The 14,950-nt window shown below is 44.4% G+C and overlaps 1 protein-coding gene across 1 annotated transcript in view; it reads left to right on the top strand.

Moving 5' to 3' along the window:
• ampd1 (adenosine monophosphate deaminase 1 (isoform M)) overlaps positions 1–14,524 on the top strand; it is a 53,942-nt gene extending 39,418 nt beyond the window's left edge. The window contains exons 6-15 of the mRNA XM_056302192.1: positions 114–243; positions 1,081–1,275; positions 6,252–6,383; positions 7,327–7,490; positions 8,775–8,901; positions 9,106–9,269; positions 10,092–10,212; positions 12,721–12,894; positions 13,594–13,704; positions 13,993–14,524. Of these exons, the coding sequence (XP_056158167.1) occupies positions 114–243; positions 1,081–1,275; positions 6,252–6,383; positions 7,327–7,490; positions 8,775–8,901; positions 9,106–9,269; positions 10,092–10,212; positions 12,721–12,894; positions 13,594–13,704; positions 13,993–14,148 (1,474 nt within the window). The 3' untranslated portion in view covers positions 14,149–14,524. The remainder of the gene's footprint in view (positions 1–113; positions 244–1,080; positions 1,276–6,251; positions 6,384–7,326; positions 7,491–8,774; positions 8,902–9,105; positions 9,270–10,091; positions 10,213–12,720; positions 12,895–13,593; positions 13,705–13,992) is intronic.
• Positions 14,525–14,950: the final 426 nt, after the last annotated feature.

Raw genomic sequence — 14,950 nt, 5'->3', positions numbered from 1 at the left:
TCACAAACAAAGTGTTGTGTTCATTCAAACATAATTACCCATGGTGTTTTAACACAATAAATGGCACCTGACCATATAGTTTGTTTATGAGTACATTTCTGTTTGTTGTACAGCAAGACTTACACACACCGTCGTCTGAAGTTCCTCATGTCCAAGTTCAATGTCCATGAGATGCTGAATGAGATGGAGGAGATGAAAGAACTGAAGATAAACCCCCACAGGGACTTCTACAACTGCAGGAAGGTGGGCTGACCGCTGAAATAAAGTCAACACAGCCAATGCCATTAATGTCAGTCAGCTTCAGGTCATGTGAATTTAAAGTCAACGTTAGAACAACAATTCTGCTGTATCTTTTAGTTGTGCAGTACTGACAATATCAGTAATGCACAACTAAAGGTATTGCTGCATTATCCACAAACGTGAGATTATGGAGATAAATAAACTTTAAAATTATTTATACTCTCATTTTAAAATTATTTATAGCATGTCTCTTGAAATACCTCTTGGATTCTGGTGAATTTTGGGAGGTAATGCAACTCCCGGGACTGATGGCTGGCCTGAATTTGTATGCCAGAAATAAAAACAGATGTGCAGTGTTGCATATTGCATGTTGTAGATATGCAATATGCATTCTGCATTGCAAAGAGATTTACAATGAAAACTATAATGAAACCTTCTGTCTTTAAAGTTTAGTGTTGATAGGCCGCACATAGTTGTTATAGTAAATACATCATTGTCCTTCATACACACAAAATATGGATACAAAATTAAAACCAAACAAAGGAAATAGAACAACTTAACATTTGTGATCTATTTTTTAACAAATGAATATGCACAAAAATAGTGTGCTTCACATTCTAAATGTGCAAATTTAAGAACTGTCCTACAAGTAGTAAAATATCAATTATGAATACACATTTCTGACATGTTGGTGCGCTGTCTGACAATTCATGTTCTACACACCAAGCTGGTAGCATCATGTGTGCATTCAACTTTCTCCTTTGGCCAAGTGCAGCTTCTGCAACATCAAGCAACATAAACCCAGTTAGCCTGTGCACATGTCTCTCCAACTATACATAGGTGGACACCCACATCCACGCAGCTGCCTGCATGAACCAGAAGCATCTGCTGCGCTTCATCAAGAAGTCTTACCGAGTGGATGCTGACCGTGTTGTGCACACCCTCAAGGGCAAGGAGGTCACCATGAAGGAGCTGTTTCAGTCTCTCAACCTGCACCCCTATGATCTCACTGTTGATTCTCTGGATGTGCATGCCGTAAGTTCAAACCAGCTGTTGGATCATTAGCAGCCATGAAACGAGTGAATTTGATTGGGAAAGAAAGTACAGAATATTCACTTGCAGTTTTGCGCAAAATAGAAGCATTTTTTTTTTAAAAAGTCGACAAAACACAATTGCGACTGGTATGTATTTCCACTGAGTGATGTTTTGTGGGTAAAGCTGGGGTTTCTCCTCTCGCAATAGTCTCCAGGACCTGATAAGTGTCGGCACAGTGATTTTCATTGCTTGCACCGCAATTGCCATGGTAGAGTTTAATCGAAGGCAGTGAGGACATGTGATGCACACAATTATGGGGAGGCAGGTGTCTTGATGCATGCTTAATAATCCAGGTGAGGAAATTCCAGAAAGTTTAGTCAGGTCATCTGGACACAACGTTTAGTGGGAGAAACGTTTTATCACTCACATAAGTGACTTCGTCAGTCTCAGCTGACTGCAGGTGTCCCCACCCTTACGCCTTACTTACTTTGCATCAAGGTGAGACCGGCTTCCAACATGTGACTTGAGTTCATGGAGAAGGCTTGTCTAGCACAACATGGGAAGTCGAAAACCAGGCAGCAAAAGAAGTTCAACCTACTTGATGCTTGCCAAAGACAACGGAAGGCGCCCTCAACAGCAGGTGGAGAGACACACGCCAATGATGTGGACAAGTAGGTGAGGAATCTTTCTGATAAACGACTCACCCAGACGGAGAAAGACTTCCTTGCCAAGAGGCTGAATTTTGTTGTCACGCCGAGGGAAGTCCCACTAGCGGAACTGATCACAGCCACGGAATCAGCAATCTGACAACTACATCACAGACCCGGAGGCAGAGCAACTGCGGACAGAAGTCTCATCCTGCCTCAGCAATGCAAAGACACCACCGTCCAACGTCAGCAGAGACAAGAGGAATGCACTCGTGATCCACAGTAAAGACAATTACATCATCATCCAGATTAAGGTAGATGCACTGTTTTGTTGAACCAGACAGACTATTGCGAGAAAATGTTTTGTTTGTTTGTTTGTTTTTTACTAATTTATTGATTTCCGTTGGGAAATCCTTTCTCTGCATTCAACCCATCTTAGCTGTGGAGCTAGGAGCAGTGGGCAGCTGCCGTGCAGCGCCCGGGGACCAACTCCAGTTGGTCTTGCCATGCCTCGGTCAGGGACACAGACAGGAGTATTAACTCTAACATGCATGTCTTTTCGATGTTGGGGGAAACTGGAGAACCCGGAGAAAACCTACCACAGACACGGGGACAACATGCAAACTCCACACAGAGCGTCCTCTGTGTGGAGTTTGCATGTTCTCCCCGTGGGATGACCCCCAAAGTTGGACAACCCTGGGGTTCAAACCCAGGACCTTCTTGCTGTGAGGCGACAGCACTAACTACTGGGCCACCATGCTGCCACGTGCCACCAAATGAAATGAAAGTCACTTTATTCAACATTGTATTCTTATAACGAATTGTAGTCTTACGCCACAGACAGGAGTATTAACATGCATGTCTTTTTGATGGTGGGGGAAACCGGAGTACCCGGAGCAAACCCACACAGACATGGGGAGAACATGCAAATTCCACACAGAAAGGACCTGGGATGGCCTGGGGTTCAAACCTCTGACCTTCTTGCTGTGAGGCAGCAGTGCTAACCACTGGGCCACCGTGCCGCCAGAAAGTTGTGTTTTTACTCATTGACATAAATGAGCCCCTGAAACGAGATCCAGGCAGTGGTGACAAGAAGGTGACAGATTGTCTGAAGCTGTGAGAACAGGACAATGCTATGGACAGAATTTTGTACCACAGATTATACCCAGAGGGCGCTATACCTAGTCTGTATGGTTTACCCAAGATACATAAACAGGATGTGCCATCATGGCTTATGGTTTGTATGATTAACTCAGTGACCTATAACCTCTCTAAGTTTCTGGCATCTATTCTTAACTCGCTGGTAGGTAGTAATAAACATCACATTCAGAACACTGTGGATGTTGTGGACAAGGTGAGGGACACCATTATGGAGGAGAATGAAACAACGGTCTCTTATGACGATACTTCCCTCTCCATGTGCATTCCTGTTGATGAAGCAGTGGAGGTTGTCCATATGAAATTACAAAACGACCCCACCCTTAGCAATAGAACCACCCTTAACACTGACCAAGTGTGTCTTCAATCCACGTACTTCACATACAGGGGGCAGTACGTAGAAATATGGGTGCGCTATGGGTTGGGTTCACCTATAGTGGCCAACTTGTATATGGAGGAAGTGGAAAAGAGGCTCTGATGTCCTATCCAGGGACACCACCTAGCCACTGGCTCAGATTTGTGGACGACACCTGGGTTAAAATTAAATCTCAGGATGTAGCGCATTTCACCGACCACATTAACTTGGTAGACACCACATCATGTTCACCAGGGAGGATGTGAAACATGACAGGTTAACCTTCTTAGACTGAAATTGCAGTTGATGGGGTGGGAGGCATTTGATTATTGGTGTTTACCGTAAGCCAACACATACTGATCCAGTACTTAAGGTTTGACTGGAGCACAAACTAGGAGTCATCAGGACGCTGGACCACCAAGCTGACAGCATCCCCACCGACACAGCGGCCGGGGAAGGGGGGAAATCCCACATTAAACAGGCCCTGGTTAAGTGTGGTTATCGTAACTGGGTGTTTTTCAAAGCCAGGCAGAGGCCTAAACAGTGCACCAGGTGATCGAAGAGAGGAGGAGGACAACAGCTGCCTAAGCATAAACCAGTGGTGTATGTGGCAGGAGTTTCGGAACAGTTTAGATGCGTATTTTCCAAACATCACGTCTCAGTTACTTTCAAACCCCAAAACACACCACGCCAGAAATTGGTCTACCCCAAGGATTGGGTCCCCCGCCACAAACAGTGCAATATAGTGTAGCTGTTAAGTGCCAGGAGGATTACCATGAATTGTACATCGGGGAACCAAACAGACTCTGGCGAAGAGGATGGCACAACACAGAAGAGCTACTTTGTCAAGCCAAGACTCCATGGTCTGCACCATTTACAGGCCAGTGACCACTCCTTCGAGGATGAGGATGTGCACATCCTTGATAGAGAAGAATGCTGATTTGAACGGGGAGTCATAGAAGCCATCTATGTGAAGAGGAAACGACCATCCTTACCTGCCCCCCCAGTTCAGGGGGGGGGGGTAAGAGTACACCTGTAACCATTTTACAATGCTGTGATTGTAACGATTCCCTAATCCTCTGATTCCCTAATCCTCCCTAATTCCCTAATCCTCTGTGAATCCTCATTTTAACTCTAATTAATGGCCACAGCAATTTCCATATGCAATCGATAGCTGGTTATGGTTGTGACGCAGTGTGTGTTTATAAGGTTGGGGTACCTGCAGTCAGCTGAGACTGAAGAAGTGAGTGATGAATCTTTTCTCCCACTAAACACTGTGTCCAGATAAACTGATTCAACTTTCTAGGACAGAAAGGCAAATCCATTATACCTGGCAGTGGCCACGTATCAGGGAGTTGTGGGAGGTCATTGTCTGCAATAAGACCCCTCATGGCTCCTGCCACATCATGCCCGAGGGAGGAGCCAGTTCTAACCGAGAAGTACATAGCCATCGCTCTTTATAAGGTGCCATGCCACATCCAACAGCCCATTAGTCCGAAACCCCAATAGTCCGAAAAATGCCCCACTGGACCGAAAGCCCATTTGTCCGACAGCCTGATATCCTAAAAACTAAAGCCCACTGCTCCGGAAATACAAGCTCTCCGTTGTGAATCACTGATCTGAACTGGCCAGAGATAAATACAAGAAAGTTGAATTTCGGGTGAAATAGAGATTACTTTCTACTTTTAATGTCACGCCTCCTACTCATGCGAACTGGTAGTAAATGGTATGTTCGCGTCTGCACGTCAAAATACACCCACGTCAGTTACCACAATAAGAGTCACACAAGCTTCACAATAAGAGTTAGGGGCTCTTATTGCGAAGGGTATAAACGAAAGTGGTGTCTGTTATGTGGGGGGAGCGGTCAATATGAAACGTGTAATGTGAGAAAAATAAAACATGCCGTCCCGGTTCAGTCTTTAAAGCTCCGCGTTGCTGTTTTCTCCCTTTAATAAGCATAGGCGCACTCATCACGCGCGGTTACGTCGGTGGGATCCGGAAGTGTCCGGAAGCGCGCAGGCGTGAGGGCGCAGGCGTGAGGGCGCGCTTCCGGGAGCGTGTGACGACAGTAACCTACCAGAAGCCTCACTGGCCGACGGTGTCGGGCGGCGGCTCCCTTTAGTCGAGCGGTTAGCGACGTCGCCGGTTCAAGTCCCGCAGCGGGCGGGGAGAGCGCTCGGTTGCGTCGCTGCCGGGCGAGACAGCAGGCCTGCGGAGCGGCGGGCCTTGTTTCCGGGATGGAGGGCTGTCGGACACATGGGCTTTTGGTCCAGTGGGGTATTTTTCGGGCTACTGGGGTTTCGGAATAATGGGAGGTCGCAAAAGTGGGCCGTCCCCCTTTAGGGTATGGCTACCTTGACTTGCGTCCCAAAATGTTTCCATTTCCGTTTTGTGAAATATTGCTTTGTCGACTCGTGTGAAAACCCAGGTCATTCATGCGAGTGTGTACTTTTTCTTTTGCCATGTTTGAGTTTTTTCAAAATACACGTTTCCATTACTTGTTTTTTAGTTTGCAATTTCAGATTGTGCATCAATGGAAACAGCTTAATGGAGACCCGCCGACTGTTGAGAAACATGTCGTGACTTCCATGCAACCGACACTTGTCTTACACGAAGGCGTGTTTGAGCACAGACCCAGACTGACTTTTGGGCTCATAGCTGAGCTCCACGAGCACCCTGACATAAGGTGTCATCATGTAGCGCTGACAAACCTCTGGCATTCTGAATAATACAACAAATAACTGAAGTGATGATAAACAATAATTAGTCATTTTAAATGTCTTCTCTATTTACCCACCTTTTCTTTGTGTGTTAAGGGGAGACAAACATTTCAGCGTTTTGATAAGTTCAATGCCAAGTACAACCCTGTAGGAGCCAGTGAGCTGCGTGACCTGTACCTGAAGACAGAGAACCATATCAGTGGAGAGTATTTTGCTACCATCATCAAGGTATTATTCTACACTGCAGCCAACTAATAACCTTGACCTGATGTAAACGTGTCACTATGAGAGCGTTTAACCAACTCATAACCATGACCTGATGTAAACGTGTCACTATGAGAGCGTTTAACCAACTCATAACCATGACCTGATGTAAACGAGTAACTATGAGAGCGTTTAACCAACTCATAACCATGACCTGATGTAAACGAGTAATTATGAGAGCGTTTAACCAACTCATAACCATGACCTGATGTAAACGTGTCACTATGAGAGCATTCTACCAACCCATAACCATGACCTGATGTAAACATGTCACTATGAGAGCATTCTACCAACTCATAACCATGACCTGATGTAAACGTGTCACTATGAGAGCGTTTAACCAACTCATAACCATGACCTGATGTAAACGAGTAACTACGAGAGCGTTTAACCAACTCATAACCATGACCTGATGTAAACGTGTCACTATGAGAGCGTTCAGCCAACTAATAACCATGACCTGATGTAAACGTGTCACTATGAGAGCGTTTAACCAACTCATAACCATGACCTGATGTAAACGAGTAACTATGAGAGCGTTTAACCACTCATAACCATGACCTGATGTAAACGTGTCACTATGAGAGCATTCTACCAACTCATAACCATGACCTGATGTAAACATGTCACTATGAGAGCATTCTACCAACTCATAACCATGACCTGATGTGAACGTGTCACTATGAGAGCGTTCAGCCAACTCATAACCATGACCTGATGTAAACGTGTCACTATGAGAGCGTTCAGCCAACTCATAACCATGACCCGATGTAAACGTGTCACTGTGGGAGTGTCCCAGACCAGTAAACCAACTTAACCCATGCAGTGTTGTGTGTGTAACTACACATGTGACCACTGATCGAGTGCTGACCTGCAGACTTGTAAAATTGTGCTGGGTGATATCTAGGAGGTTGCCAGTGATCTGGAAGATGCTAAGTACCAGTATGCTGAGCCACGTCTGTCCATTTATGGCTGCAAGCCAGATGAGTGGAGCAAACTGTCCGGCTGGTTCGTGAAGCAAAGGGTCTTCTCCCCTAACCTCAAGTGGATGATTCAAATACCGAGGATCTAGTAAGTTTCTTTCTCTGTTACGTCAGAACTAATTCTAAGCACCACCAGCAGTGTCTCGTGAAGGGCAAGGGACAGGACAGTGTCTCATGAAGGGCAAGGGACAGGACACAGTGTCTTGTGAAGGGCAAGGGACAGGACACATTGTCTCATGAAGGACAAGGGACAGGACATATTATCTCATGAAGGACAAGGGACAGGACACTGTCTCCTGAAGGGCACGGGACGTGACTCATTAGCACAATGTGTGTACACAAAGCGCCTGCACACTCTATACTTGTAAATTCAATACATTCCAAATTTATTCAAGTACATTCAAGTCTATTTCACAGCGAATTCCTGCTATGTTCCTGGGTTTCAAGTACTAGGATTATTGATAAACCCCCCTTTCACACACCGCTGATGAATCCCTGCATTCCAGTTACTTCAGACTTCCTGTATGTACTGCATCCTGGCAGCAGGACCAGATTATTCCAACATGTTGCCAATATTTGTACAACATGTAGTTAATTTCTGCTTTTGTTTTTTTTTGTTTTGAAATTGTACTTGGCCAATTACTCTACTCTTCCAATCCATCCTGGTTGCTGCTCCACCGCCTCTGCTGATCCAGAGAGGGCTGCGGACTACCCCATGCCTCCTCTGATACATGTGGAGTCGCAAGCCACTTCCTTTCACCTGACAGTGAGGAGTTTCACCAGGGGGATGTAGCGCGTGGGAGGATCACGCTATTCCCCCCAGTTCCCCCTCCCCCCCGAACAGGTGCCCCGACCGGCCAGAGGAGGCACTAGTGCAGCGACCAGGACACATACCCACATCCGACTTCCCACCCGCAGACACAGCCAATTGTGTCTCTAGGGACGCCCGACCAACCCAGAGGTAACATGGGGATTCAAACCGGCGTTCCTCATGTTGGTAGGCAACGGAATACCCCGCCACGTGACCCAGATGCCCCTCTTTTTGCTGTTGTTATAGCATCAGGTGTCCAGTGCAGTAGAAGAGGGTGGGTGTTCTGTCACTAGAATGCAGACCCCGCTGTCTTTGCACCGCATGTTTGTATTTACCGAGTCAAATTCAGTAGGTCAGACATGCAGACGCTGAGACGTTTTCATACCGAGGCATTCCAGGAAACGGCTGTGCCATACCGAGGACAAGCGTCTTAGGATGGACAACCATAGATACTTAAACCCAAAAGAGGTCCCAGTAACGACTCAGCTTTGTAGTCACGTGTGAAAGGGGTGTCAGGTTTTCTTTTGGTAGGTGTTTGATTTGTTCTGTCTTCTTCTTCAGTGACATCTTCAGAGGCAGGGACTTTGTGCCCCACTTTGGAAAGATGCTGGAGAACATCTTCCTGCCCGTGTTCCAAGCCACCATTGACCCACAATCCAACCCTGAACTGAGTATCTTCTTGAAGCATGTGAGTCAGTACAGCACACATGCCTGGGTACAACAGGACAGAGACATGTCAACAGAGACTTCACAGAAGGGGTCCACAAAATTCTCTACATTTGTCCTCCAGACATGTTGAGAAATGAACAGGTTTATGTTTAAAATGAAGAAGTTTTAGAAAGACAACTTGATATGTTGCTTCACTTTACTGTCTTTTATTCCCGTTGTGCAGGTTACAGGTTTCGACAGCGTGGATGATGAGTCCAAGCACAGTGGGCACATGTTTTCAACAAAGAGCCCCAAGCCAGAAGAGTGGGACATTGTCAAAAACCCCTCCTACACTTACTACATCTACTACATGTATGCCAACATCACTATGCTCAACCAGCTCCGCAGGTCAGAGTCTTTCCTGCCACAGCAGGCTGTTCTTTTTTGTATTTCTACATGAGGGTACTGGTATCGGGTTGTTTGGGTGGATTTCAGGGGTGTTTGATAAGGGTATTGGTATCGGGTTGTTTGGGTGGATTTCAGGGGTGTTTGGTAAGGGTACTGGTATTGGGTCGTTTGGGTGGATTTCCGGGGTGTTTGATAAGGGTACTGGTATCGGGTTGTTTGAGTGGATTTCCGGGGTGTTTGATAAGGGTACTGGTATCGGGTTGTTTGAGTGGATTTCCGGGGTGTTTGATAAGGGTACTGGTATCGAGGTGTTTGGGCGGGTTTCTGGGGTGTTTGATAAAGGTACTGGTATCGAGGTGTTTGGACGGATTTCTGGGGTGTTTGATAAGGGTACTGGTATCGGGTCGTTTGGGTGGATTTCAGGGGTGTTTCCTAAAGGTACTGGTATCGAGGTGTTTGGACGGATTTCCGGGGTGTTTGATAAGGGTACTGGTATCGGGTCGTTTGGGTGGATTTCAGGGGTGTTTGGTAAGGGTACTGGTATTGGGTTGTTTGGGTGAATTTTAGGGGTGTTTGATAAGGGTACTGGTATCGGGTTGTTTGGGTGGATTTCAGGGGTGTTTGGGTTCACCAGTCATTTTCATTTCTTTTTCAGCTGTTTGTGTGTCTGATCCTGATAGTATTCCTATGATTTCAGCTTATCTTTTCATGACAAGTTCTTCCTGGTAGTAGTGTGAATGATTGATATTTCCTCTGTTTGTGTTTTAGAAGTGGTTGTACCCCATGTTAAAGTCTCTCTCCTGTTTCTGACCTCTTTCATAGGCAGAGGGGGATGAATACCTTCACATTTAGGCCTCACTGTGGTGAGGCTGGTGCTGTCACCCACTTGCTGGCCGCCTTCATGACTGCTGATAATATTTCTCATGGCCTCAACCTCAAGAAGGTTAGGCTTCCTTCCAAAATAAAATGGCTACTAGGATACAACATTTCACTTAAGAAGAAAACTTTACACATATTTCTCTTAAGGTTTTACCCCTTTTTAACATCACAAACAAAACTGGTCAGTGGCTCAGACATACAATGCACAAAATATAACACTATACACACACACACACAAACAGAGAGACGGAGAAGCAAGGATGCTGAACAAAACTGATCAAGGACACAGATGGAAGAGTATTGTCAAAAGATGGAATATATTTTATAGAGTTTGGGGGATTATTTGAGTCACCAAATTAATCAAGAGAATAACAGAGAAAGAAGGACAGATGAACCACCTAGGAACAAAGAGCATGTGGCAGAGATCACAAGGGATGAGGTGATAAAAGTGTTGCAGCCAATCAAAAATGGCAAAGCTGTGGGACTGCCAAGATACCAGCAGAAATCTGGAAATACTTAGATTATACTGGCATAGAGTCCCTGACTAGACTCTTCAACAACATCATACAGCCTGGGAAAATGCCAGATGAATGGAGAAAGAGCATATTGTCACCAGTTTATAAGAAAAAAGGTGATGCTCAAAGTTGCAACAACTATGGAGGGGTAAATTGATACGCATACAATGAAGTTATGGGAGAGAGTGCTTGAAGTGAGATTTAGGAAGTGACTATATGGAAAGAACAATTTGGATTCATGCCTGGAAGAAGTACCACCACAGATGCGATGTTTTTACTCAGGACCTTAGCTGAAAAATACATTGAAGGCCAAAAAGATTTGCACTGTGTATTTATTGATTTGGAGAAGGCGTGTGACAGTACCAACAGAGGAGTTGTGGTATTGCCTAAGAGCAAGAGGAGTGGCAGAAAATTACATCAGTGTAGTTCAGGATATGTACAGGGACTGTAAGACCATAGTTTGATGTGCAGTGGGAACAACAAGCGAGTTTGAGGTAAAGGTAGGACTGCCTCAAGGATTGGTGTTGAGCCCTTTGCTGTTTGTGATACTGATGGACAGCCTCACAGAGCATTTTAAGAGCCACCATGGAGCATGACGTTTGCTGATGACATCATGCTAGCAAACGAGGACAGGGAATGGTTGGAGAGAGATCTTGAAGACTGGAGAGAAGCACTAGAGATCAGAGGACTTAAGATCAGCAGAACAAAGACTGAGTATAAATAAGCAAGTAGAAAGTCCAAGATTGACCTTAGGAGGAGAAGATGTCCCAGAAGTTAAGGAATTCAAGTACTTAGGATCAACAATACAGACAGAAGGTGGTGGTGAGAAGGAAGTCGAGAAAAGGACACGATCTGGGTGGAGAAAGGGAGGACTTTGTGACAAAAGAATGCCTTGAGGAAAAAGGGCAAGGTATACAAATCACTGGTTAGGTCTGCCATGCTGTATGGTATGGAAGCAGTGACAGCAACAGAGAGGCTAGACTTGACATGACAGGTAGCAGAGATGAACATACTGTGTTGGTCCTTGGGAGTGATTAGAAAAGATAGGAAGAGAAATGAAGAAGTGAGAATGTTCAAGATCAGAGTAATGGATGAGAAGTTGAGAAGTTCTGTCTAGATATCTTTTCATCAAGCCATGACATGTTTATTTTTCTTTGCAGTAGATGTTTAATGTTGAACAAGCTTTGTGTGATGGTGTTGTATAATATGGTCAGAAGAGAACCCAGAATTAGTCACATTGCATCCTACTTAATATATGTTTCAAAATTGCTCTTAGTTCTTCAACAATGGCCGACCAATACTGTCATAATTTAAAAGATTACCAGATGAAGTGGACATACGTTGCATAAAACACACTTTCATAAAATACATAAAACCAAGGGAAATTATCCTCTCAGTATGTTCTAAGACTAAGAACACTTGTGTTTTATCCTCTAAAAAGTCATTCCTTGCCTTAATGCCATAGTTAGTCCAAATGGTATAGGTACAGTAGAACATTTTTAACTTAGCACACAAATACTGGCTGTGGTGTCATCAGCTCCAACCACTTTCATTTGAGTTCATTTTATAAGACTAACTAAAAGCCACAGATGTTATTTATTAGGTTATGTGATCCATACAAATGTTAAATGTTTCAGTGTAGTATATCTGTTAGCAACTGTCAATAACAGACATCAGAAAAAAATGGCTGAATGAACAGAATATTGGATATTATTGTGAATGTCAACCTCGACATTATGTATCCCATTCATTAATAATAATAATAATAATGGACGGGATACGTAATGCCCTGTGATGGCCTGGCAGCCTGTCCAGGGTGTCTCCCCGCCTGCCGCCCAGTGACTGCTGGGATAGGCTCCAGCATCCCCGCGACCCTGACAGCAGGATAAGCGGTTCAGATAATGGATGGATGGGATACGTAATGTCAGAGGTTGACATTCACAAATTTTGTATTGATTGTGTGAGTGTTTAAAGAGCAAATGAATAAAACATTCAAAGGAAAAAATCAAAACAAAGAAATTGTGAATTTATTGTTTCCTTCCATCTTTCACCACCAGAGTCCTGTCCTCCAGTACTTGTACTTCCTAGCCCAGATTCCCATTGCCATGTCTCCTCTGAGCAACAACAGCCTGTTCCTTGAGTATGCCAAGAATCCACTGCTGGAGTTCCACAAGAAAGGCCTGGTGGTCTCCCTGTCTACTGACGATCCCATGCAGTTCCACTACACTAAGGTCGGAGCACAGGGACACCACACTTCCTAGGGCACTTTAGAAACAAACTGGACACTTTCTCCACTTTCATCTTATTTTTCTCCCTGTTAAAGTTTTTTTTTAGGGAGCTGTTCCTTATCTGATGTGAGGGTCTAAGGACAGGATGTTGTGTTGCTGTAAAGTCCCTTGAGGCACATTTGTAATTTGTGGTATTGGGCTATACAAATAAAACTGACTTGACGTGGTGTATATCACATATGCATATGCATAATTCCTATACCAACATACCTGTCTAATTAAGGCAAAACAAAAAAACAAACTTAGCCCTACCTGCTTCACACACACCTACCTGCTTCACACACAATCCCCCACACAACCCACCTACCTGCTTCACACACAATCCCCCACACAATCCACCTACCTGCTTCACACACAATCCACCACACAACCCACCTACCTGCTTCACACACAACCCACCTACCTGCTTCACACGCAACCCACCACACAGTCCACCTACCTGCTTCACACACAGTCCACCTACCTGCTTCACACACAGTCCACCTACCTGCTTCACACACAGTGCAACACACTAGCACTGAATTCTCTTTTGGCTGCATGGAAGAGAAGGTACTCCATTGGAGAACTGAACAAAGTTCATCAGAATCCAATGATGTGCAGTGTCTCGCGTATTTGTTTGACGATGTGTCACTATGTCCACAGGAACCTCTGATGGAGGAATATGCCATTGCAGCCCAAGTGTTCAAGCTCAGCACCTGTGACATGTGTGAAATCTCAAAGAACAGCGTGCTGCAGAGCAGTCTGTCTGACGAGGTAATGCAGCATGACAGATGTCTGGTCGTACAACAACGTTCTGACTAACATTTTAATTAGTTTTTTTAATTAATTTAATTTACTTTGCCATTTTAATTAGCTCGTGGTGACAGATTCATGTCATTTTCCCCAATACAACAACATGAACAAAGATTTAAGCAAAATGTTGTACAACTTTCTGACCACACAAGTAACATTCCATTCTAATGTGTATGACATGCCATGAAGAAGTGACCTTGTACAACAAGTGGCACCAACACATGCTCCTTTAATTCCCATCTGAAACAGGAGAAGAAACACTTCCTGGGTCCCAACTACCTGAAGGAGGGCCCAGAGGGCAATGACATCTGTAAGACCAACGTTCCCCAGATCCGCATGGCATATCGTTATGAGACCCTCTGTTATGAGCTCAATCTTATCAAAGAGGGTCTAAAGACAGAGTAAACACACAAACAAACAATAGGTCAACAACTGGAAACTATGGCATCTGCGATCTGCTCCAAAAACACATCACAAGTCCTCAGAAATAGACAATGAATTGGACAGCCTTGCTTCTTTTTTTTTTTTTACATTTTTTTACATATTTCCACAGAAAGTTACGAGACTTTAGATAAGGGATTCTGAGGGATAAAAGCGTTTCATATATTTCACTCCTGTGAAACCTTATTCAGTACTGTTCTCAAGTCACACCATCACTTGCTTATCTGTTCCCATGGTCTTTTGTATCGCTGGATATAGATGCATTTAGTCTGCTTAAATAAGTCTTATGGAGGAACACTGTGTTTGGGGATAAAGCCAATAAATTATATTTAAAAGTGAATGTTTTGTACCTCTTACTTTTCTGTAACATAAGGCCACCACCATGCATTTCATCATCACATATAAACCACATTCCCTGTACCACCACCTCATAATGGTGGCCAGAACGGACAAATAAATCACATTTGAATGAATCATTTGTGAGTCTGATTATGAAACCCATAGGCAACCCATGTGCTATGGAAAACCCAGAGCACACCCATGCTTCTGCCTGTAGTACTGCCCCCTGTATGTGAAGTACATGGACTGAAGACACCAAACAGATGCTGGCGACGAGGATGGCACAACACAGAAGCCAAACTGATAATGGTCTCAAGACAAATGACCAAAAATTATATTTAAAATTATGAACTCAAACACCACCCTCTGATTTGTGACGCTGGGGAGTTTTCAGCCTTATGGGCAGTTGTAGATACCAAGGAGTGAA

Source organism: Lampris incognitus, chromosome 2 (genome assembly GCF_029633865.1).
Source record: "Lampris incognitus isolate fLamInc1 chromosome 2, fLamInc1.hap2, whole genome shotgun sequence".
NCBI lineage: Eukaryota > Metazoa > Chordata > Actinopteri > Lampriformes > Lampridae > Lampris > Lampris incognitus.
This window is presented reverse-complemented; position numbering and strand designations above follow the sequence as displayed.